The sequence below is a fragment of the Nomia melanderi genome, chromosome 10 (genome assembly GCF_051020985.1).
Source record: "Nomia melanderi isolate GNS246 chromosome 10, iyNomMela1, whole genome shotgun sequence".
Taxonomy (NCBI): Eukaryota; Metazoa; Arthropoda; class Insecta; order Hymenoptera; family Halictidae; genus Nomia; species Nomia melanderi.
The window spans coordinates 15,819,797-15,844,194 of NC_135008.1; the positions used below are offsets into that span (position 1 = coordinate 15,819,797).

The 24,398-nt window shown below is 32.1% G+C and overlaps 1 protein-coding gene across 14 annotated transcripts in view; it reads right to left on the reverse strand.

Moving 5' to 3' along the window:
* LOC116428670 (uncharacterized) overlaps nt 1-24,398 on the reverse strand; it is a 340,086-nt gene that overhangs the window by 45,188 nt on the left and 270,500 nt on the right. For 11 of the 14 annotated variants that reach the window (XM_076371668.1, XM_076371669.1, XM_076371670.1 and 8 more), the window contains 4 exons: nt 22,987-23,071; nt 21,988-22,041; nt 12,323-12,502; nt 9,338-9,443 (listed from right to left, as the gene is read on the reverse strand). In XM_076371668.1, coding sequence (XP_076227783.1) covers nt 9,338-9,443; nt 12,323-12,502; nt 21,988-22,041; nt 22,987-23,071 — 425 coding nt within the window. The remainder of the gene's footprint in view (nt 1-9,337; nt 9,444-12,322; nt 12,503-21,987; nt 22,042-22,986; nt 23,072-24,398) is intronic. The other 3 variants (XM_031980617.2, XM_031980616.2, XM_076371672.1) reach the window with 2 other exon arrangements.

Sequence of the window (24,398 nt, forward strand, 5' to 3'; positions counted from 1 at the left end):
ACGAATTGTACTATGCTGCATACTGTACTATCAATCTATAGTGAATATTTCAAAATTTTCAAAACTCGTTCAGTGTATTTTTTTTAAATTTGTAAGAAAAAGGTTGTAGTTTATAATGGCATTCTATTTTAATTTTCATTTTATTTAACCGAAAATTTATGTCTATTAGAATAAATAAATGCAGACATCGTTCGCATAACTGACATTAATATTCTAAATGAAATGGGGATTTTTTGCTGTTTCTTTTTATAATACAACATTTTAATTGCAGTTCATCAATGTGATATACGATTTTTAATTATGTACAGCGTGTTTGATTGGTAACGAAACTTTATTTATTCAGTAATCCATTTACGTTCGTAATTTAATTTTGATTTTTTTATATACATTCTTTATACAATTTACTTTTTCAACTACACATTTATAGTTATTGTATGTGTTGTTGTATATATTAGTCAGGAATCTCAAAAAGAGCAGAGAAGTAATTTTATTTTTAAAATGTTTATCTATTATGAATTTATTTAAAAAATTATTCTCCATACTTCTATCAATTATAAATGATATATTATTTGGTTATGAATTTATTTGAAAAATCTTGCTCCATATCTCTATGAATCATAAATGTTACATTATTTAGAGAATCAAAAAGGCGTGCCTTCCGGCTCTTTTTCTGAAATTAGATCATCTGCAAGCGCTGGCCAATAAGGGAAAACCAAATGTATCAGGGAAGCAGAGGTAGAAGCAGAAACAAAGGCAGACTGAGAAATCTTACTTGTGCACCGAAGATCCATTCTTTCGATAACAATTGAAGCTTTCAATAAGAGGTTTGTTGTTAGATTCTTTCATTCCATGCTTAGGCTCAAGAAGCAATATTGTGATTGATTACGAACACAGTAGATATTTTGCAAGGAAATATATGAGGCTCAAAAATTAAAATACAATTTATATAATTTAATGTGAGTAATTTAATTATGTAATGGTTATTCATACATGACGGTCTAAGAATTTTGTTTTAAATAAAATTATAATTTAAATGATGTTATTTTACACGTCACACCGTATATTTTTACACCGTGTCTATAATAGAATGCACTATGCACTACATTAGTCAATAATATATCCTGAATTTAAAATGGTTGTCTAAGTTTAATAATTTTCTCTCAATTAACTTTTCCACTTATCCTATAATGATTATCAAATTAATTTAGCGATGTATGTTTTTACCAGATTATATTAAGTAATTTAATAGATTTGATTAAATCACCCCTTGGTGAAAGTAGATATATACAAAGAATAATAAAAATTGTATTAAAAAGTATATGTTTTTCATATTTCTATCGTAAATTTCAATTGCACTAAATTGGAAAATGGCTTGTAGTGAAAAGCTCTACGAATATGTGGAGTTCGAACTTGGGCATACAGTTTGAGCGCTCGATGATAGAGCCTGCTTGAGTCGAGGCAGACGAGAGAAAGCTGCACTCGATGCTCGAGCCCGCTCGAGCCGAAACAAGCAAGATACGGCCTAAGCGCTCGAAAGTTCGAACATATTCGAACATCTGCAAACAAGGTATAGCTCAAACGCATTCCCATCATAAATTCAGTTTTTCATGAATGCTGTTTCTTTGTCATATTGTGCTAGTTGACCCCTTGCCATACAACATCGAGTCAGACTCGTGTGGAAGATTTCGAATGGAAGTTAACACGTTCACTGTCACGATGGTCACCGATGACCGAAGTATCCAAGTTATTTGAAAATCATTACAATAAGAAAATTGATGTCGAATAAAAATATTTAGTAACATAAGACGATAGTGTGACATTGGCATTGTGATACCAAGTCTGTAATAATTGTTTTTAGTACCATTTGTCATTGTTAAGAAAGAATGAGTATTAACATTAGAACTACTGTATCCGTCATAATGGCGGGTTTTACTTTTTTTATTTTGCAATTATTCATATTTTAAAGGTATACGATATCTGACATGATTTTAAAAATAAATAGTTTCACTTATATACTACAACGAATATTTGAGGAAATCGAGAAACATATATTGCTACAATTTTTATAGGGATTACTTGTCAACTCCAACAAACGCTCAGTAGTTCTAGTGTTAAGTTTATGAATAATCAAAACTGAGAAGTAGTGACTTGATTAACAAAAGTACCATATTCGTACCATAACGAGTCAAATGACTGATTACGAAATAAAGGTAAACAAATTAGATGATAAATTTGTCTCAGTGGAAAGGGAAACAAAAGAGAACAAAAAAATTGAAAAATTGATTAACATCAAAACTACTGTACCAGTAAAAATGATTGGTTAGTTCTTTTTGTTTTGCAGTTATTAATATTTTCAAAGCATTTGAAACTGAAAATAATCTATTACAATTTTTGTAGGTATTACATATCAATCGTATTAAATGATCGGTGTTAATTCTAGTGTTAATACCATCATAGCAGCGGTGTTACTATGTGTAACACTGTTGATTACTGTTGTTATGATGATATTAATATACATTTGATGTATGGTATACTCTATTGTCGATTTTGGCTATATACAGTCTAATGTAATTTTATATGTATAGGTTATAGGCTAATATAGTTTTAGATATGTAGAAATGATATGAATAAAATTAGTTAATAATATAATTATATTATTCGTTTTAATAAATTTAATTTTCGTGACAGTCAACATGTTAAAAGAATTTAATGTCTCTCAATTATTTTGGTTGCAAAGTAGATACTGTGTATTAGATCAATTAGGGATTGTTCTTCAATATTTAGTCAATTATTAATGACAAAGTTTCCTAGCAAGCGCAGTTGCGAGAGAAATTATAGAACAAGAGGTTACTCCCTTTCCTGTACGTCATTGTCCCAGCCAAAAATAAAAAATACAACCGACTCATCTTATGATTAGTAATTTCTGCGAAAAGTAGTAAATGCTTAATATTTAGTGCTTCCATAATTAAGGGGTTCAGTGCAAAAAATGGCTATATTACAATCGTAATGTTCTGACAATGAGATATCAAGGTTTTTACAAAAAGTTTTGTTTCAATAGAAATAGCATAATTAAAATTGGCATTTTTTATTTAATTTGATTAAGGGATCCAATTAAGAGATTTAATTATACAATTAGAATCTTAATTATAGGGAGCCAGCTAATTCTAAAATTGGAATTTAAATTGTGGAGAGTCACATAATTATAAAAATTAGAATCTATATTATAAAAATCAGTTTAAAGGAGTTATCATCGTGATGAAATAAATCCTATTGTTTTATATAGAAATATTATAGTTACATCATTCAATCTTGAATGAATTATTTTTTATTACGTTACATCACTTGCTACTATAATAATATTTGTAATTTTAAAACGAATTAAACATTTTATCAAAATGTAATCACTTTCCTTAAAATTCTAGCTACAAAATAAGCTCAGTTTTAGGGTGGAGTTTTGAAAAAGTAATGTCGTAATGAAGTGTTCAAGATCTCAGTGTGCACCATTTGAGGTGAACGAGTTGTACGCCTTGCCATTATGGTCGGCTGTCCGTACCACTTATACACCAAATTACTTCCAGTGTTGTTTGAAAACAATACCGACAGATATTGTATCTCTCTGAATGGTCTCATTTACACTTATCAGGGTTTTTCGCGCTACACGCGATTCTACACGATCACAAATGCACTAAGCGTATTTATATAATATTATTACTTAAATTCTGAATCGTTTACTTTCCAATTTTTAAGTTTAAATTTTAACTCTAATTCACTTTATATACTTGTCTTTAATAGCATTTTGTAAATAAGTCTCTTTTGTTATTTATGGGTAAAGTTTGAAATATTGATAATAAATGAAATGATCGATGGGGTTTCACAGATTTACAAATAAATATAAAATATAAAATAAATTAACAGAATGCAGTATATTTACTGAGACAGTTTCAGTAGACTAATGTTTGTGCAATATATAATCAGAAACTATTTGTGTAGACAATTTCCAATAGATCCTTTAATACGCTTCAACAGGACCGGAAAAATCCATTATTTTTAATATTTGAGTTTAATCCGCAAATTTTTGTCAAAAAGTGGATTTAAAAAACTGTTCACTAAATGGGAAACTATTCTAACAAGAAAAGGGGATTAAATTTGAGATTAAATACTTCAACATTTATATCAAATAATAAAGCTTCCTATTGACACTAAAAATAATGGGTTTCTTTCTGATTTCTCTAATATAAATGACATGATTGCCGTGAGTATGATGTCTGTCAATTATTTTATCTTTTCATTATTGCTTTGCGTATTATTTTCAGGCGGCACTGGCGGTAATATAGAGTACGATTGATATGAAGCAGAGTGCACGACACACTTACGTGAAGTAGAGCATACTGGATCTTTAACATGTTGACTGCTATGTCACCCAAATTCGGATGACACGTCAAGTTCCGAGTGGGATAGGTCACCTATGTACGAGTGACGGTTGGCTGGGCTTGACTGATTTAATTCTAAGCAAGCATTTCGTGTAGCAGTCAACAGAATATAGTAAGGCTAACAGAATATTACGAAAATGATGATATTAATGTAGGTACTATCTAAAATAGTTTAACCCCTTCCACTATTATTTCTTTCACAACCGCATTCCTTAAAACTTTTATTAAAAATTATCAATTAACATTGTTAATAATTTAGTAGCAATAAGAGATACATCTACGATTTTCTTGTGCCTACATTTATCCTAAAAATAATACAATAGTAATATTAAGTTTCAATTCAAAAGAACTGTACAATATTTCTAATTACTATTTTCTATTTGAAATCTTTAACACGGGTTTGACACAATATTGCACGGCAAAGAGTTATATAAAAAAGCATATTTTAAATACACAGTTTTATAAACTGTGATACATATAATTGAGTTTAAGTTGTTTCTCTTGCAACTTTTTAATTAATAGTAAAACTACTGTACAGGTCAAATTGGCCTACTTCAGAATTTTTATTTTGCAAGTATTTAAATTAAGAAGGCATTCTTGCGAGAGATTTTAAATTAAATTTCTGTATTTGTACAAACATAAGACTAGATAAACCTTTTGAATCTCAAGAAGCGTATTACTATTTTTATAAAACATTGGAAATAAGTCACTCCAATTGCTCGGTAGATTTAATATTAACTAACAAGACCTTCTCTTTTTCTGATAAACTGATTGTAATCCTTTGCCTCATAATAATGTGTGGCACTCGCGATGAAGATTTCAAATTGGATTTAACAAACCTAAATATTAATCGATTATTTTGAACTCAAATGAAATATTATTTTCATTATATTTTAGAGGAAATACAGACATAGAATATGCCTAGAATTTTTCTCTCTTTTCCAATAAATTATCAATGACAAAGTAGTTCTATCTATTATAGTTGAGAAAGAAATTATAGGGCAAAGGATTGAAAAATGTTACACTCTTCGCACATTTAGTGCAGTGTTGTGTTGTATCTAAAATCAAATGCACTTATTTTTAGATTTGTGAAGATTATAAATGAGTATAAATACTGCTGGGAAATCACTTGATCGCTAAACTGAAGAATTCAGTTGATCAATCAGTTTTCATTTGTTCTTACTCAGTTTTCGGTTGATTTTATTTGATAATTTTTATATTTTCGATTATCAATTTGCCATTCGTCAATACAAATCAGTTATGTATAATCAATCGAAACAATACACCTGAAAACTAGATGCCTTTTTGCTAGACATCAAGTCATTTTCCAACTCTACTTACTACTTACTACGATTGATTATAATTGATAAATAGTAAGAATGATAATAATTAAATGAAATAAGAATGCAGCCTTTGCGTTTTAGAAGAATCTGTACTTATAAATTTTGGTCGATCGACAGAAAGTGAGAATGAAATATGTAGCTTCCAGCTATTGTTGGTATTCACGTTTTAGGATATGTCGACGGTGTCATAAAGTAGTCGATACATCGAACCACGATGGCTACAATATCGGAGAGATTGTGGTTTGCTGAAGTTTTTTTTCAACGCTACGATTCTGTAGTAGTTTATCGAATGTCACGTTAAAATTGATCTATCCTATCATTGTCAATTTCTATTCAGCACGTCATATAAAATGTGTCTTAAAACTCATTGGAAGCTCCAAGAAGTCTATAAATACTGTTGTTTCTTTGCCTTAACTCCCGACGATGTAAATTTAATGATCACATCGTTATTATTTTTCATCGTTGTGGGAAAGACGTCGCTAATTCTTCACGATTCGTGAATATTACTCTGAAGTGCTGTCTATTTAGCCGTGGAGCGACCCAAATTAAAGTATTGGGAAACTTTCAAGTTTACTGATAGATTTATCGACAAGAAATCACTTAACGCTAATTAATACTATAAAACGGTGACGCTGAAAAACGTGCAACAATTCAGAAATCTATTTGTATCCGTTCGTTACTGATTGATTCTGCATACAAAAATTCAATGTTTCTGTGTAAACATTTCTGAATTATTTATATATTTAACCTCTTTAAATTTGACGCGCATTTTAACACGTTGCACGCCGGCCCCGCGATATTGCAGAATATTTTTCTGTGTGTATGCATGTCTTACACACTGATATGCATGTAATTTCTGTTTTGCTGGATCTTTGGCTTTTGTTAAAGTGTATGTGACGAATATTCAATCAAAATATACTATTTTACGAAAATGTATAAGGTTTTTAATATTTTCTTTACCTGCTCATTCTTCAGAGGCAAGCAGGTAAGGCGAACATTCAGGATTTCAGAAGCTGATATTTGACACGTTCAGTGCCGCACCGATTTTTGGATACTTTTCGAATGCATGCGCCCCACAAGTTACAATTAAATTGTTTTGCTCTTTGCCTATGAGATTACAATGCATTAGACAATAAATCAATGAATTTAATTTTTAAGTAATTATTTTAATAAATACGTGGTTGAACATTTACTCTACTAGGCGACCCATCGGCCTGAACGGAAAGTTCGGAGTGCGGCGCTTATGCTCCATACGGCACGGAACGTGTTAACCGGCGTGCAGTGTGTTAACACTGGAACTACCAAGCAATTAGAGTGACTTATTTTCAATTTTTTATAAAAATTAGAACAATAAGTTTCTTGAGATTCGAAAGGTGTTCTAGTCTTGCAGTTGTGCAAATACGCGAATTTCATTGAAAATCTACCGCAGAAACGACTTCATAATTAGAATACTTGCAAAATAAGAATCCTGAAGTGGGTCAATTTGACTCGTCCGGTAGTTTTAGTATTAATACTAAACATACCGGCGCTTTATATGTACCAATTCCTACAGTAACCAGTCAAATAATTGGTTATAAAATAAAAGTAAATAAGTTAGGCGGTACATTTTTCTTAGTGGAAACAGAAACAAAGGGAAAGAAAAATTGAAAAACTGATTAATTTGATATTATAGGAATTGATTTAATGTTAAATGAATGAAGAAAAACGCAGAATTTTAAATCAAATTTTAAAGCCAATCATTTGAGTGGTCGCGGTACGTTTGGTGATAATGATATTTGTGATGTGATAGTTCTTTTAGAAAAAGAAAATTTTTCTGATTGGAAATAGAAACAAATAGGAAGACAACAATTTTAAAATTGATTAACTCGATAATATAGGAATTGATATAAAGTTAAAAGAATGAAAGAAAACATAGAATTTAAAATCATATTTTGAAACCGGTCATTTTGAGAGCGGTCGCGTTATGTTTAGTGATAATGTATACTGTTTTACTACTTTCAATATTTGATAAAATATTGAAGCTATACCAGGCAACCATATATACACTCTTGCTTTGAGCCAATTTTTATCAGAGAAGTAGTACACTACCTTATTTTATTCAAAATATATGTAATTACTAATATAATGTAATTGGTTTGACTAAAAAGACTGATCTAAGGACATATAGATCACAGAAATCTATTTGCTTTTGACCAAATCGAATTAAGGTATTCATTAAATCAAGAGCTGCGTGAACAACTAGGATTTTGATAAATTTTGGTTTAGCCAGCCAAGTGAGGTCGTGCTGACACTTAGCTTGCTGCATTCAGAAACCATCCTAGCATCTGATGACTTGATTTGTGACGCGTAAATGGAGTTTATGAAAGGAGTAAGTTTATTATGTCGTTAAAGTTCAAAGGGCTTTAGAGTTGTTTTAATCTCTTGACTATAAAAAATAATAACAAAAATTTCCTGGAAAGTCTAAATTTTCTTAAATCATATATTTATAATGAGAGTTATAGTATATTTATATAATATTATGTTTTAATATTCTTTATGTGATATATTTATGGCTCGGACAGTCAGGACATTAAAGGCGTTTTTGCTTAAAAATACTAATAAGCGAGTTATGATTATTGTTGTCTCAACAAATTACTAAATTAATGTTTCAAACTAATCGTATACATTCGGCCCTCAATTTAAGTGGCACATTTTTACGCGATAAATTAGGACACTATTTACGTGGTGGTTTTTACACGTGATCTTAATTTAGTAACACTGGATAAAATGTAAGTACTTTTATTTTCTGAAGTGTCATTATTATTATATCTTTTTTTTGGCAATGTGAAATAAATATGTATTTTTAAAACTTATATCAACTTTTATTTCCAATATTTTGTTTTCTTTTATACTGATTTTCGCGTAAATCGAAGGTCAGGTATACATTATGAAACACCTATTGCAACGCCGTTGATTTATGTTGATTTTCAGGTTAATTATACCTTAAGTCTATATTCATCTTGTTTATAATTGGTTAAACGATTGAACATAACCTATATTAAATTTTTAAACTTGAAAAATTCTATTCTCCTGATTTAGAATTTCATTATTAGACAGCTTCTACTGTATGAATAATTAATAGAATTTAACCAGCAAATTCTGTATGAAACTGAATATCAGATGATTGTTATCGTGTTTGGTTAATTGTTCGGTTATTCACTTACACTAACGCATTTACAATGAATGTGAAAATGGAATTTGTGGTTGTTAGTTGCAAATGTTTCAATACGATCGAATTTTTATGTCAACATCACAGAGTTACTAGAGTTTACTAGGCTATGTAGTAAAATTAAGTGAAATGTTGATTTCTTGTTATAAATCAGTTGTTTACCGACAATAACAGAAATCTACTATGAACTAGGTTTCGAACTTTATATTTAAAATATTGAACACAACTTTCATCAATGTAGAACATTTTAAGTAAGCGTTTTGTTGAAATGAGAATTTGAAAAATTACTATTAATATTGTTGCACATGATCTTTCTATGTTAGTTCGAATGAAAATTATACCGTCAAACTGCTTACCAGGTGGTCCTGGTGGACCGGGCGGTCCTTCGAACACTCCAGTCGCAAACGGTTCGCCGTTCAAGGATGTCGTTAAGCCTCGGTCACCTTTATCACCTCTGTCACCCTGCGAATAATGCAGTTTGAATTAATGAAAACCGCGGTTTGTAATCGTTCAAGGAATGACCTTAACACTAGGTTTACGGACGTTTATTATATATTTAGTTTATTCTATTGTTCCTAACAAAATAGATATCCGTTCATTCCGACCTTGGAAATGTAGGGTTTAAACATAGACGATCAGGATACGTGTTCCTGCAATTGCATCAATCAGCATCGACTTAAACATTTACCAAATAATGTTTATAAAATTCAATATGCGTCAAATTGTTCCATGAACTTAGTGATAAATAAATAGTAGAAATTAAGGAGTGTGAATTAAATGTTCAGCACTTGAACATCAAGAATTTGAAAAATTGAGAAATGCTCTGAAATTCTCGAACTGTACTAGTATAAACTTGTACTTTATAAATGGTCTAAAAATATACCAGACAAACAAATTTATGTCATGATGACAAAAAAGATTTTTTTCGGTAGATTTCAATGTTTGCTAAAAGGAAGTGTTGCTTTGATTGCACTTTAAACAGCTTTACAAATGTTTTTCACTATTTGGCATGTTTATTTATTACTTTGTATTCTTATTTAATTAGTTTACAATATATTCGTTGTTATTTCCAGTTAACTATCAATTAGATAATGTTCAGCTACGTTCATTTTATTACTTAGATTCCTTTTCTGACACTTGCGAGGCATGTAACTTCGAAGACCCATTTTGCGTGTGAATAGTTCATACCCATACATAGATATCAATTTTTCACATATGTTATTCACATATATTACAAAAAATAACAGCGAATCTCAAAGGACACATACATGGAATGTAAATAAAAAGTTCCAGCATTAAAATAAAAATGATAATTTATGCAGTAATTTGCTAACAATTTTATATTACAATTAACGAAATGTAACAAATTGTAGTCGTATGCAAAAGCATAACAGCAACTGTGCTACTTTACGTAAAGATATTATTTTCGTTATAATCTACGTTGAATTGTTATTAAATTCTTCTTTTAAATTCTATTTCTTAATATTAATTTTGTTATTAATGTTGTTTGAAAATTGACATCATTTAATTATATAAGAATAGTACTTAATTATTGTATTTTAATTAAAATATTTTTATAAAAATATTACTACATATACTAGTATAAAGGCAATTTCCTTTTCACAAGAGTTGCTTCTAATAAATAAAAAACACAATACGATTATAATGAGGTATGAGTTCTTCGTCTAATTTTACCTAATAGAGTATATAATATACCCTGTTACCCGATTAGATATCACGAACACTATCCGGTGAGATAGAGTTTCAGAAATTTCCGGCTACAGTAGAGCTCTAATTATCCAAACCAATTTGGATCAAGGTGTTCCGGGAAATCGAATTGTTCGAATAAATGAACAATTCGGCCAATTAAACATGTAGGAACTTATGCAATATATAATTATAGAAATTAAACCTAAAACTATTAAAATTATTTATAGAATGCAAGAATTATGTACGTAAAATAAAATATTATTTATTTAATTTACAAGAATCGTGATAACGACAATCTAATACTGGTTTGGATAATCGAGGTTCAGATAGCTGAGGCTCTTATTTGTTTTCTAGTATACTCGAGAGAATAAAAGACATTAAATGCAAATAGGAAATAGAGAAAGTTTAATTAGTGTACGAAACAGTCAGTTTAATACACATTAAAAATACGACTGTTTCATCAGTCATTTATTTTACTGTGTAATTTGAAAGATCGATTTGTGATGCCAGTGCAATTAACCGATGAGGATGAAACTGCAAATATTGAATGCAGAAATAAAGATATCACTGTATGTTGTCAGTATATATACGTGGGTTGCTGCAAAAGTTTGGGAAAGCATCAGGAAACACAAATAACTTTCAACTCGTGGTTATATTTTTTTTCAAAATATTCTCCTTGAATATTAATATATTTTCAATTGTGCCGTGTCAACACTTTCTAACCCTACAAATATAAAACTTTGCGAAAATAACATAAATTTCTGCGTTAAAAGATTCCTGAAACTTTTGTAGCAACCTACATAATAAGTTAATACAATGCAATACATTGACTTTGCATCCTATAAATTTACGATAAACCGATAAGGAAGTATGTAATTACCTCAGAGAAAATTACCTTAATTATAACACTGCTAATACTTACGTGACTGTAAACATAAGAATGGCTCACAAGGAAAGGTATCGAATTCGAAAATTCAAAAAATGATGAACTTTGAAGGAGTGAAACCACCCCTTAAAAAAATGTAAATTCTTTTTTCCTCGGATTATCTTGAAAACAGTAATAGACAGCGAAAAAGAGTTTCAACAAAGAATACATTATTCTTTCATGTCTATAAAATTGTAAAATAAAATTTTTTAGCGCGTAAAAGAAGTCTGCGTAAGTGAGGGGTCATGCGTACGCTAATGATGCGAACGATGACTGCTCGCAGACAGTCTAGTGACACTCTCATGGCGAAAAGTTACCCTCTCCATACCTACTATATGCTTCTCACGTTAGCACCACCAACCACCAAGCTAAAAGTGTAGAGGGGTAAGGGGACTCATCCACTCACGATGCTCGGGCTACGTCGCCCTTTGACGTACGATAATTATTGGCGAGTAGCAATAACGATGAAGAGAAATGTAACGATAGAAAACGAAATTCTCTATAGTTCAGTCTCACTCCGTTGCATTGCAATAATGACCATGCGTTGAAGGTCGAAGTAGAGATAGATTAGAGATAGTGGGAGAACGCTGTTTTGGTGTTACTAGCGTGAGGGGAGTCAGTTAGACACTTCTGGGTTAAGGGATGAAAGTGCGCTATCGTATGATTACAATACGACGCTAGTAATAATTTATAATTTTCAGATTACCTTGGGACCTGGAAGTCCGGGAGCTCCAGACGGACCAATCGGTCCAATCGGTCCTGACGCTCCTTTCTCACCCGGTGGCCCGACACCGCCTGGGGAGCCTTGTCTGCCTTCGTGTCCAGGAAGCCCTTCGGCTCCCGGAGGACCGGGTGGCCCCGGGGGTCCAGGTTCTCCTGGTTCTCCCTGTTACGTTCCAAGAGTGTTACGTCGTTACCGCTTTCTTCCGGCGAGAGCCCTCAACAAGAGTGTCTCTCGGTACTCGTCGGTTTGTTTCATAAATGGAAGGAACAGGAACGGGACAGTGGACCAATTTCCCGATGGTGTGTAGAAAAAGAGGCAATCGTAAGAAACGAAGAAAGATAGGAGGAGACAGTGGATTCAAAGAGAAAAGGTGAACAGATGGAAGAAAATTGCGGACAGTGGCGAAAAGAAGCAGGCAGAAAAAATTGCGCGTGGAAATAAAGTCATACGGCAACGATTCGTTATCGTGTAGGTTAACCCGTTAATTGCGTTTGACGAGTATGCACGCCATCATGCGATCAAAATGATACTAATTTTTTCAACGATCAATTGTTTATGTTTTCAGATAAACGTGTAATTCTTCTTTGTTTTAACTTTTCGTTAGAATATATTATAGGTGTATCTGGCTTGCGTTTGACGAGTATACACTTCATTACTTGATTTCAGTGCGAGCGTTATCACAGATTTTTGAAATTAAATTCCACAGTTAACAAGTTAATTTCGGGTGAGATGGCTCTGTAGGTAAGATGGTCCGGTCTCATTTAACACGTTAGTGAACAACTTCTGTTTCAATAGTAATGGTCATAGTTATGATATTTCATTAAATATTTCATTAAATGTTTACATTTAGAAGACCGCCGGAAAAAAGAACTGTAACTATAACATTTTTTATTAACTGAACTGATTCAACAGATTTTACTAAAAATTATGTTCTATGAAAGCAAGAAAGGTATTTAATGAACTGCAAATGTCCTCAATTCAAGATTTACTAAATAACAAGAGAAACAAATAAACAAAAGAAATGACAATGCGTCGTTAAGAGAAAAATGGGAGTTCCCTCTATTCGATTGGTTAGGTGTTACAAAAAAAATCTCGTCCAGTTACTACACGTTGCACCATGTTACGATTTCAGATAAAAACACGCGAAAGTAATTTTATTTTCTTTGTGCAAGATATAAAATGTCGAATGTCACAATGATAGTCGCGAAGGTGTTAAATCGTCAGATTTCTATATTTTCAATTGTTTTTAGTCGTATTGGATCTTACACAGAGGCATATTTAACTATTCCGTTTGTATGTATTTGCTTTTATAAATATATTTCTTTTCATCGATGATACTTATGATGTAATGGTTCTTTTAAAAAAAGTGAGCCTTCTCTTCTCGTTTTATCTTATTATTGGAAAATGTAATAAATACTTGGTAGCAGGATTGTCTTCATCTTTCTATTGAAGCATCCATAGATCATGAATTTGGAAACAATATTACGAATTTTTTTTACATTTAGAATTACCGTTTATATTTATTTATATTCAGTCCATTTGTATACTACAAAGCCTTTGTTTAATCTTTTGCACTTGAAAGTTCATCACAAAAATATTCAATATTTTCCGAATGTTTGAAACTTAAAGAAAAATCATATGTAAATCACGAAGCAAAGCTATTTTATTACAATATTTCGCGATTGATTTATTATACAATGCTCGATATTAAATATGAAACTTTATAATTTGGATGTATAGTCCATGTGTAATGTTTATTGCGAAATATTACGAAAGTTACGTTTAACATTTCTGATGCATGGACGTCTGTAGATAACTTTCGGCAGTTAAGGAATTAAGTGAGTTGTTCTTTCTCCTATACAAGTTGTTCTAGATTCTGTAATAACTGTTATTCGGCGAACAATTCTCGGGTAAGAGAATTAGTAAGAATATAATACTCTGTTACATAAAACTTTATTACCTAAGACTCTTTGTTAGGTTTTCAATTTGTGAAATCATTTCAAGCAAATGTCTTTACTTTAAAAGATTTCTTTCCCATTTTAGGAACTTTAGAACAGTAGAACTTCTCGCCAGAGTTTGATCGTTCCAATGTTATCCAGAAAATCTTGTGAAGCATAGAGAAGTTTCACGAATAAGCTTTTTTACGAGTTCAGGATTTTATGGAGGGTCGCGTATATACTTCCTTTTACTCATTAGTCTCGTGTATAATAATTATATACTTGTCTTATCATCACTTTTTAAGTTCATGTATGTATCATACCATTCATTCTCAGTACAATTTATTTTTACGATTTCCTTCGACAATATTACTTATTTTTAAATAATTCCAATATTATTATAATTTACACACAATAATCAGAATACTGGCGGGAAGTAACACTGATATAATTAAAATAATCGTTATGATAGTTATTCAAAGACTAATTATACATTACATATAAAGCAGAGAATATCTATAAAAATAGAACTTGTAAAACGAAACTAGAAAACTCTGAAAAGAAATAGATAAAAATTATTTCCTTTTAGAAAACTTAGCTATGGTACTAGTGACGGAACTGAACATAATTTTAGAATTTAATTCCATTGATTAATTAAACTGAATCCTATGAACATACATTCATGAAAACAGTATCTGACCTTACATTCCACGCACAGTTTGAAATTTTTCAAGCGGTCATGCATGAAGCAAGTAACAACGGACTTAAGAAATCTATTTTATGTTGCTATTTGATAAAGATCAACTTTAATGTATCTTAATAAAAATGTTTTCTTTTCCTTTGTAAGTACTTGACTTTTATAAAGATGTTCAGATGCAAGAAAAAGTACAAATCGCTAAGAATTTAATGAATTATTATTAATTATTATTATCAGTATAATAATTAATTAAAGGTTAACAAGTTAAATTTGTCCACTTTCCGCAATTCACCAGAGCATATTACGAATCACCCTACAAGATTTTCGAGTCAAGAGGTCGAATGGCTACCCAATTTCTGTCCACGTAAATAATCTATAAGCACACATAACGAAATTGTTTCCGCATATTTACCGTGTCCACAAGACTATTCACATGCATTGCGGAAAAAGTCCGCAAGTCCTGTGAATGCTCTATGAAAACCTGTACGTGCATACCAAAACACATGAGTCAACACGTAAATCGTGCTTCAACATGTGAATTTTAATTTTCAGTCCACATAACCCTTTTTTCTTACATTTAAATTGAAAATAAGAGAAACAATATACCTTTCACGTTGAAAGCTGTTTCTATGCTGTTGACAAGATCAATACTAGATCGGGGTGACAAGTGTATATCTGACTGAAGCGGCTGTTATCAAGCTGTCATAGCTTTTTACATTCCTATCAATTTTTTTTCGCCTGTCTATTTGAAAATAGGGCGGCTATTAATATGCTCTTGCGGATTTCAATGGATTTGTGTCTGATATTTTACTAAATATTTCACACGCTGGAATCTAAGACAACAAGAAATGTTTCTGTCTTTCCTTCGGTGTATAATTGTTATCCACGCATGCGTCTATGATTAATTTGCCTCTATTAATCGGAAGTGACTGAACAACTAAACTAAAGGCGCAATTTCTTTATTCATAATTATTATCATATTATGGAGAAATCACCTCTTTAATTTTCTTTCATGTCATATTCAGAATCGTGCATACTAAAGAAATCTGTGATCTTAATGGTAAAGATTTACCATATATTCTTTAAAAATATATTTATTATAAATGTTAATAATAAATATTACAAATTTTTTAATATTTATCGCGTATTTTTTCGCGTGAAGTTTAATGATTTTGTACAGATAGACAAAAGAAGTATAATTCAATTATGTTTAAGCCTTTAGTGGCCTTTCGATGGCATCGTCTTGAGACCACATATTTCAATATCGGTAAAATGCGAATTACTGGATTGGTCGCGAAAATAACAGTATAAAATTGATATAGTAGTAGCTATCTATTTTTTTGACAGTTACAGAATAATATTTTTAATAAAAATATTTATTTTCGTTAAAAATGGTAAGTTAGTTAACGTATATTATGAGAATAAATGTATTTTTTCTAAACATTTTTATTTGGGACCTAAAGGGATACAACAGTAAGTACTGAAATTTGAAATGTGAATATTTCGAAAGAACTAAGTACGTGTCTTTACAGTGGAGTACTTTTAAAACAGAACGATATACATTATTAGGAAACCTCAACTAAATTCGTGAGTTCTGGAATCCTGTCATTGTATCTTTAAAAATAATAAAAATTTAAGTGTTTCTTTGTGTACATTGTACTGGCTATAAGAAATATAAATTGATAAAAATTTTGCGCGAAATATAATTATTAGAAATTTTCAAACGTTCATTCAACAATTTCTTCAAGTTCATTAGAAACTGAAAGGTTCCAAAAGTTAATTAACACAGACAGTGACCTAATATTATGTGTTTGAATACAGATAATATATAATAAGTCAGTACAAAAAGAAATTTTGATTATACTGGAGACAAATTTTAAAGGAAATTATCAACGCTTTGCACTGAACACCGCAAGATATAACTTGGAAACGAAAACACATATATGTAATATATACGGGGTACCCATTTGAATCTATAAATGTAATTATCTCCGAAACTATTCATTATTTTAAAAATGTCTCAAATCCAAATTTTTCTACTTTAAGAGGGCAGTAATTTCGTACACTTAGTTCTTCTCTAGATGGATGTTTGTAGGACATATAAAGGTCAGTATTATGTTTTCAAGGTAGTAAGTTATTTCCTACAAAAAATTGATCAAAACAGAAAAAATAACATTTGAGACATTTTTTAAATAACGAACTGTTCCGGGAATGATTGCATTTATAGATTAAAATAAGACGCTCTGTACTTAAAGAACACGTAAGCACGCACAAGTGTGCTTTTACGTGCTTAGACGCACCATGCGAATACTTGTACTTATTTATGCAGAGGATTTTCAGTTGCACATTCGTATATTAAGACACGTGAATTATACGTCAACTCTACGCTCTCAAGTAGTTATATTTATAGAGAGGGGAATAAAAAAAACTAACATGCAATACAAGAACGTACACACATGCGAATTCATTCGTTCACGTAGGTATTGTTGATCTCGCGCGAGCTGTTTGGAAGAGAACATGCAGAAAAGACAGGGCCGTGCTCTTTTTCTGAACATCTGTTTGTCACTGCTTAATTACAGAGTATGGCATTTAGATGTGTAATATACCTAATTAAGCTCCAAATCTAATAAACTTTATAATACTCGAATATTGTAAGCATTATATCTATGAAAATGAAAAGAAACGGTATGGAAACCAGTACTTACATGTGAATTGCTAGTTATGATCAAAACACGAAATAGTTTCAGACTTATTTGTAAAATTAGCAATCGTGTTTACTTCTCGAAGATTGACCGTTTATTATTTAGCTAATATTAGAACCACTTATTCAGTGATAACGCGATAACATTGCATCTATTTATTTGTTTCAATTTAGTGAAAAAAAAAGCTTAATCAAAATTGTTTTATATAGAACACCTACTGCTGCATGAGAATATTTGGCTATTGACTATTTTCTGTGTAAAAGAATTTTTTCTGTGATTAGAGATCGCATGAATTATCTTGTCCAACAGAAATTACTATAGGTCAATTCATTATAGCGATAATAATTGTATCTGAACAAAGAGCTATCGTTTGTTATTACGGTAAAAATTAAAATTTTTTTAATTGATCGTCATTCATAATATTGAACGCGAATTAAGCTCATATTCTTTTCAGATTTCATTTTATTTATCATTTAGAGCATCACCAACAATCAAGAACAAGGAACTATAATGATATTCTAGTGAAATATGTGCCAAAATATTTGCAATTTTAATAATCAAATCTACGATGTGGATGATTGAATGTTTTGTGATTTGGTAAAACTGAGGTTCAATGCTAGAACTACTGAGCGTTTAATGTGATTAATGTGTAATGCTTATAAAAACTGTTACAACAAATATTTTTCGGCTTCTTAATATTTTCCGTATAGTATTGAAGTGAAACTCTTTATTTTTAAAATCATTTCGAATATTTTACACCTTCAAGATATTAATAATTGGAAAATACGGAAATTGAAACCCGACGTCTTAACGAGTACGGCAGTTCTAGTGTTAACCTTTTGGCCTAAGATTTATTTCTTAACCGTGATCGATAGAACTACTTTATCATTAATAAGTAATTTATCAGAAAAAGAAGAGGATTTGATACTTATTCTATGTTTATGTTTACTGCAAAAGTTAACGATTGATAATAAAAAAGTAATAATTAATAATTGAAAAAAAATAACACTTAGATTTGTCAAATTCGATAAAAAATTTTCGTCGTGAGTCTGATAAGATATTGTAGCTTAAGGGGTTAAGATACTTAGTTCCAATGATCTTAACATCGCAGTTTTACCTGTGAATTTGTCAGTCAGTAACAAACGAACTTCAAACTACGATCCTAGAAGTCACTTTATTATTGTATATTTTTAGTGAACATATGGTTTTAGAGGTCTGGTCTTCGTTCCTAATAATTACAGCCGCATCGTAAACCTCTGGAAGCGTCGCTTTAATTAATGGCCTGGAGAACCAATGAATCCTTAGCTTGACCCTCTTTCCCTTCTCGCACTGCGGACTTTCCGGCGATAACATTCTATTTCTCGCCACTTTTCTGTAGCGGACTTTATAGCCACATACTTCGCAGCAAGTGGTGGCTACAATCCTACGAAAGACTGCTCCCCAAGAGGTAATAAGAAGAAACGATTTGATGATCGTGTCATTGCGACTTTCCAGTATTTTAACCTTTTAGCTACTATATGCCACCATAGTGGCTCACTTCTTTCGGTGTTATCGATGACTGTGCACATTGCAGTCTAATCCAAGCTTGTTCAACTCACGACTCAAGGCGGTTGTGAACGCGGCCCAACAAAAAATCATAAGCTTACAAATTTTATGAGAATACGACTAAAAGACCCATTAATAATGCTACAGGTACATACGATTTGTTTCAGGCTTTCACGGCCAGGAATACTATGAGAAGTGTTCATACTTTTCGAGTTTAACTGAGTTTATTAGGAATTGTTTCCAGACGTTTCGCTAGCATTGCAGCTGGCATCATGCACATGCATAATCAGCAATACGGTGTTTTAAATTGATCAGCTGATCAATTCAAAACACCGTATTGGCGATTATCCACCCGCAAATCCAAGCAAGGTATGGTTACATAGGAACCACTGATTCTGGCTAATCAGTATTAGTGAGTCCTCATCCCCCTGATGATGCCAGCTGCAATGCTAGCAAAACGTCGGGAAACAATTCGTAATGGACTCAGTTTATACCCAGAAACTTTGAACCATTCTCACTACAAGTACATGTTAAACATGCTATTAACCCTTTGTAGACGAGAATATTTCAAACCTTTAAAAACACTTTCCATGCAAAATTTAATTATGTACCGAAATCTTAAATATCAGAAAGAAGAATACCACGTATCAATCTCTGATTATCTGAATAATTAAGTTATTCATTCACAACTATAGAAGTCGCCATTATGGAGACATTCGACAGCAAAGGGTTAATTTATGTGCGGCTCATAACCACCTTTCTTTTTCTAATGAGGCTCAAGGTATCTAAAAGGTTGGACACCTCTGGTCTGATCTAATGTGATTTCAGAGTGGAAAATTCTATCAGTTTCAAATCGTAGTATTACTTATTACACGCAGTCTGCGTCAAACTTTGCCGTACAGAGCTTCGCGACTAGTCTCGCCGTAGCTAAAAGGTTAATACAGGTAAACCTCGAATAACACGATAAAAAATTGTGTAACATACCACCCGAATTGTACGGTTTCTTTAACATTAGAATAACCAGCATATTGATTTATTATATTGATAGATTTTGGTGTATTCAGGTATTCTATATGCGAAATTTTAAAATCAGATAAGGTTAATGAAAAATAAATTGGCGTATATAAGTACTTATTACTTTATTTTGAGTACGGCCAACATAAACCTTAATAAAATCGTCGTAACAGTATTTGCAATGTAAAATAAGAAATTTTATATCCGCCATTTTAACACTTGAGCACCCGGGCTATGAAATCCGCTAAACGCCGGACGTTGTATGGAATCATTTAATGAAAATTAATTCTGTTTTTATACGTGGAAAAAAATCGATTGAAAAAGTATACACAATATTACGATTGTTTCATAAAAAGTATTTTATTCCATGGATCATAAATTAAGAAAATTTCACAGGAAGGAAATTTTACTTTGTTTGACTTTACAGAACAAAAACGCGTTAATGCGTCAACAATTTGACGGTTAACCCTTTAGATCTCAAATAAAATTTTTTAGGAAAAATATATTTACTTTTACAATATACATTAACTAACCCATCATTTTTAACGAAAATAAATATTCTATAAAAAATGCTATTCTAACCGTCAAGAAAATAAGTGGCGATTTCATATCGATTTATACTCATCTGAATTAAGTTGATCTCGCGAATAATCTAACAACACTGGTTCGCTTTTTACTGACGTTGAAATATGTGGTTTCAAGACGATGCCACCGGGAATTAAAGGGGTTAAAGTGTTAATAGGTTTGGTCATTCTAGTGTTAAAGTTTACAAAGCTACGAGGATTTCTTACAACGGTGGGGGAAATACACTTGTGCTACGTCAAACAGATAGCCTAGGTATGTTATGTTTCATTCGAATGTAGACTTGTGTTTATTTTAAAATAACGTTAAATATTCTATGATAGATCTTATAAAATATTGTAAGAAAATATTAAATGGACCCAACATCGTAATGTTTTGTGTATAGCAAAGAGAAAAACTGTTTTATATCGCTCTATATTGTTCTTGGTTGCTTGTCATCGACCATAGTTTCCGATTCGTTTCTGTTCTTTCGTTCACAGTTTATACCGTTGATTTTAAACAGAAGCGACAACTTTATTCTAAAGGTTGTTTGAAATTTGCGGCACGGCCCTGAAGAAAGAGGTAGAAAAGAGTGAAACGATACTCGGTTTAAAATTGTAAAATAGGAAGGTGCTGGAGAAGTACAGATTTTAGTAAGATGTGCATGTAGAAAGGGGTATTTCGATACGTTTCGTTTTACATAAGTAAACGTATCCATGAATAGTCCCTTTACGCACGCACCGCTCGATTCAGCAAGTAAAAACCATTCTATAATATATTTTCGACTTTGATCAAATAAAATACGTGGTGAAAAAAAAGTGTTGCCCATATTTTTCAGTTTTTTAGTTAGTTAGTTATTTTTACTTTTATACTTTTCAGTTTTTTTCGACAGAAATACGAAAGCGCGAAGACGTATATTAGATTTTCTGATGCTGATGTTCGAAAAATCGTCGATTCGAGTAATTCAATGTCTTTTCTCTATTAAGTACACATGAATAAACCATGACGGTTATCGTCTCGTAAAATTGGCGGTGTTCAATCGAGCACACTTTTTCGTATCAAAAGACCGGTGATTTTACAAATATTTCGCCTGCGAAGAAAATACTAAGTCGAACTCTTGTAGAATCGATGAGGGGGAAAGGAAAAGGAGAAAGGAGAAAGGAGGGGCTCCCAAAGAGCAGGCGCACTTACTTTCAGTTGTATGATGGTCTGCGCTGAGATATTATGCCCTTGCTCCTGAAGTCCCTAGAAGTAGGTCAACACTACGGGTAAAAACCAAATCGCTACCAGACGAAAACATAGGTGGTAAAAGGGGGTAGGTAAGAAAAACCTAAAATGGATATTTCAGGGTATCTCGTTTCTCATTGCTCTTCCGAATCCAAGACATGCCCAGAGATATACCTAAATACTGTAACTTAAAGTAAGTAAGTACCATTACCAACCAAAAACCAAGGATAAACAAAAGTGCGACGATTAACACTTCGATGGAAAACATAACCGCTTCGATGCCAAACGTATGTATTTGAACCATGAAACAATCCATGGAAAAAGTTGTTCGCCTAGTGAACATTATTAAGAATAATCTATTATCGAATCACAGTTTACAATTGCATCAGCCACACGAACGAAACGCTGGCATAATTCACCAATTTATCCCGACAGAAGTGCACATGTGAAACTTGCGCACAAGTTAGAATCCAGCGCGAGATAACGCACCGGTGAACGGCATGAATCAACTTTTTCCTTGACACGGGACGTCTAATTGCACATCGGCCGATCTTTGCAACAATTGAGCGCGTAACGGAGCGTTTTTCGTTGAAGCAAAGTGTCGCCGCACTTTAAACGAACGAGAACGTTACACCGAAAGCACCGTACGAGGCAACGACTAGAAATAGGATTGCGTCTAGGAGTACGGCTAGGTAACTCGGTGTGGGTAGCTTTCAAACAAGGAAACGAAATGTGGACTGGCGGGGTTCGCTACTGAATACGAGGATTAAAAAAAGGAGTGGGGAAGGGGTGGAGGAAGAGGAACAGGAAGAAGAGGAACAGGAGGAGGAACCGGAGGAAGACGAAGACAAAGACGAAGAAGGGAGAGGTGGAATAGTAGAAGATGCAGGAGCAACGACGACGAGAAGAGATTTTTCTGAGCTACAACACGAGCCGTGTTGCCTTTCAGAAGAGGCCGGTTACCTTCAGAGCGACGATTTCCGCATAGCCGAGCGTCCCGCCGCGGAGTGTCGTCACCGACCTCTTTAACCCTAATCCCTGTGCATTGACCCGTAGGCGAAAAGATGATTTATATTGTTAATCTGCATCATCGAAGATCGATACGTCGTCGAGAGAATAAAAATACATTAAACCTTGCGCCACGTGGCAATCAAGAATCCGTATAAGGACCCAAGGCTCATCTATCTTACAAAGAATTAACGCTGTTAGCTATTGAGATTCGATGTTAACAATTTAGTTGCGAAAACAGTTTTGTTTCTGCGACATCGAGACAACGACTGTTGGAATAAATGAACGTTTACTTAAATTGTAATTAAATCACCAGTTATATTATTTCTGTAGAATTGAATCTTTACATTTGACAGTAGTTTTTGTAATAGATATTCATCGCTTTATGTTATGATATTTTGATGCAGCTAATATAAAAACAATTTTGCAGTAATCAAAACGAAAATGTTTTATTTCAATATTTTATATGCTGATATGTTATGCATAATTTAATCTTGAATATCAAATTTTATTATTTTGCTGGCTTGTATCAAATAGCGACTGAACGTTGTCTCTTCAATACAAAGGATTAAAATTAATCAGTTGTGAATATACATGATAATAATTATGCAATGAAAAATTATAAATAATTGAACTTCTTCTAACGTTGTTAACTTGTTTATTTGTCTTTTTAACGTCTAATTGTTCCAAACTTATTTCGGAAGATAGGGATCTAGATCGATAAATTATTCTCATTGTTATGACTCGAATAGGTTAATCATAATTCGTACGTCTACAGTCGTTGTCGATGAAGTCAGTATACTCTCACAGAAGATACTAAGCTGGTCTTATAGATTTTCTTAATGACCACGTAACAAGTCATCGGTATAATTCAATGAGAGGCATTGTTCGGTATTCATGATCGAGAACGAGACTCCGACTTTCTAAGTACAGAAATATACATATGCATATTCGTATGCAGTATACCATTGCAACTAAAATAACATTGACAAAAAGTATCTTCTCTGTTTGCTTCTGTTTAGGAATATAAAACTTCCGTTGCCGCTAAAAACAGTCATTGTTCTCGATCATCTCACGAGCCAACGAGAAACATTGGTAATCATCGTGTAACAATTTACACAAAATATCTGGCGTACGATCACTTAATTATATAGAGTTAAAAATTGTTTCAACTGGAAAATTTCAGACATAATCGAATTTATTCGAAACCAGTTTTACTTAGAACACGTCTATGCATTCATTACAGTTAATAGAGACTCTTTGTTCGCAGAGGAAGTTCAAAATGGAAAACATTGAAATTTTTTTATATATGTTTCGAGCAATTATTGATGAAATGAAACGAAGTATTTTCTTAAATAAACTTTATT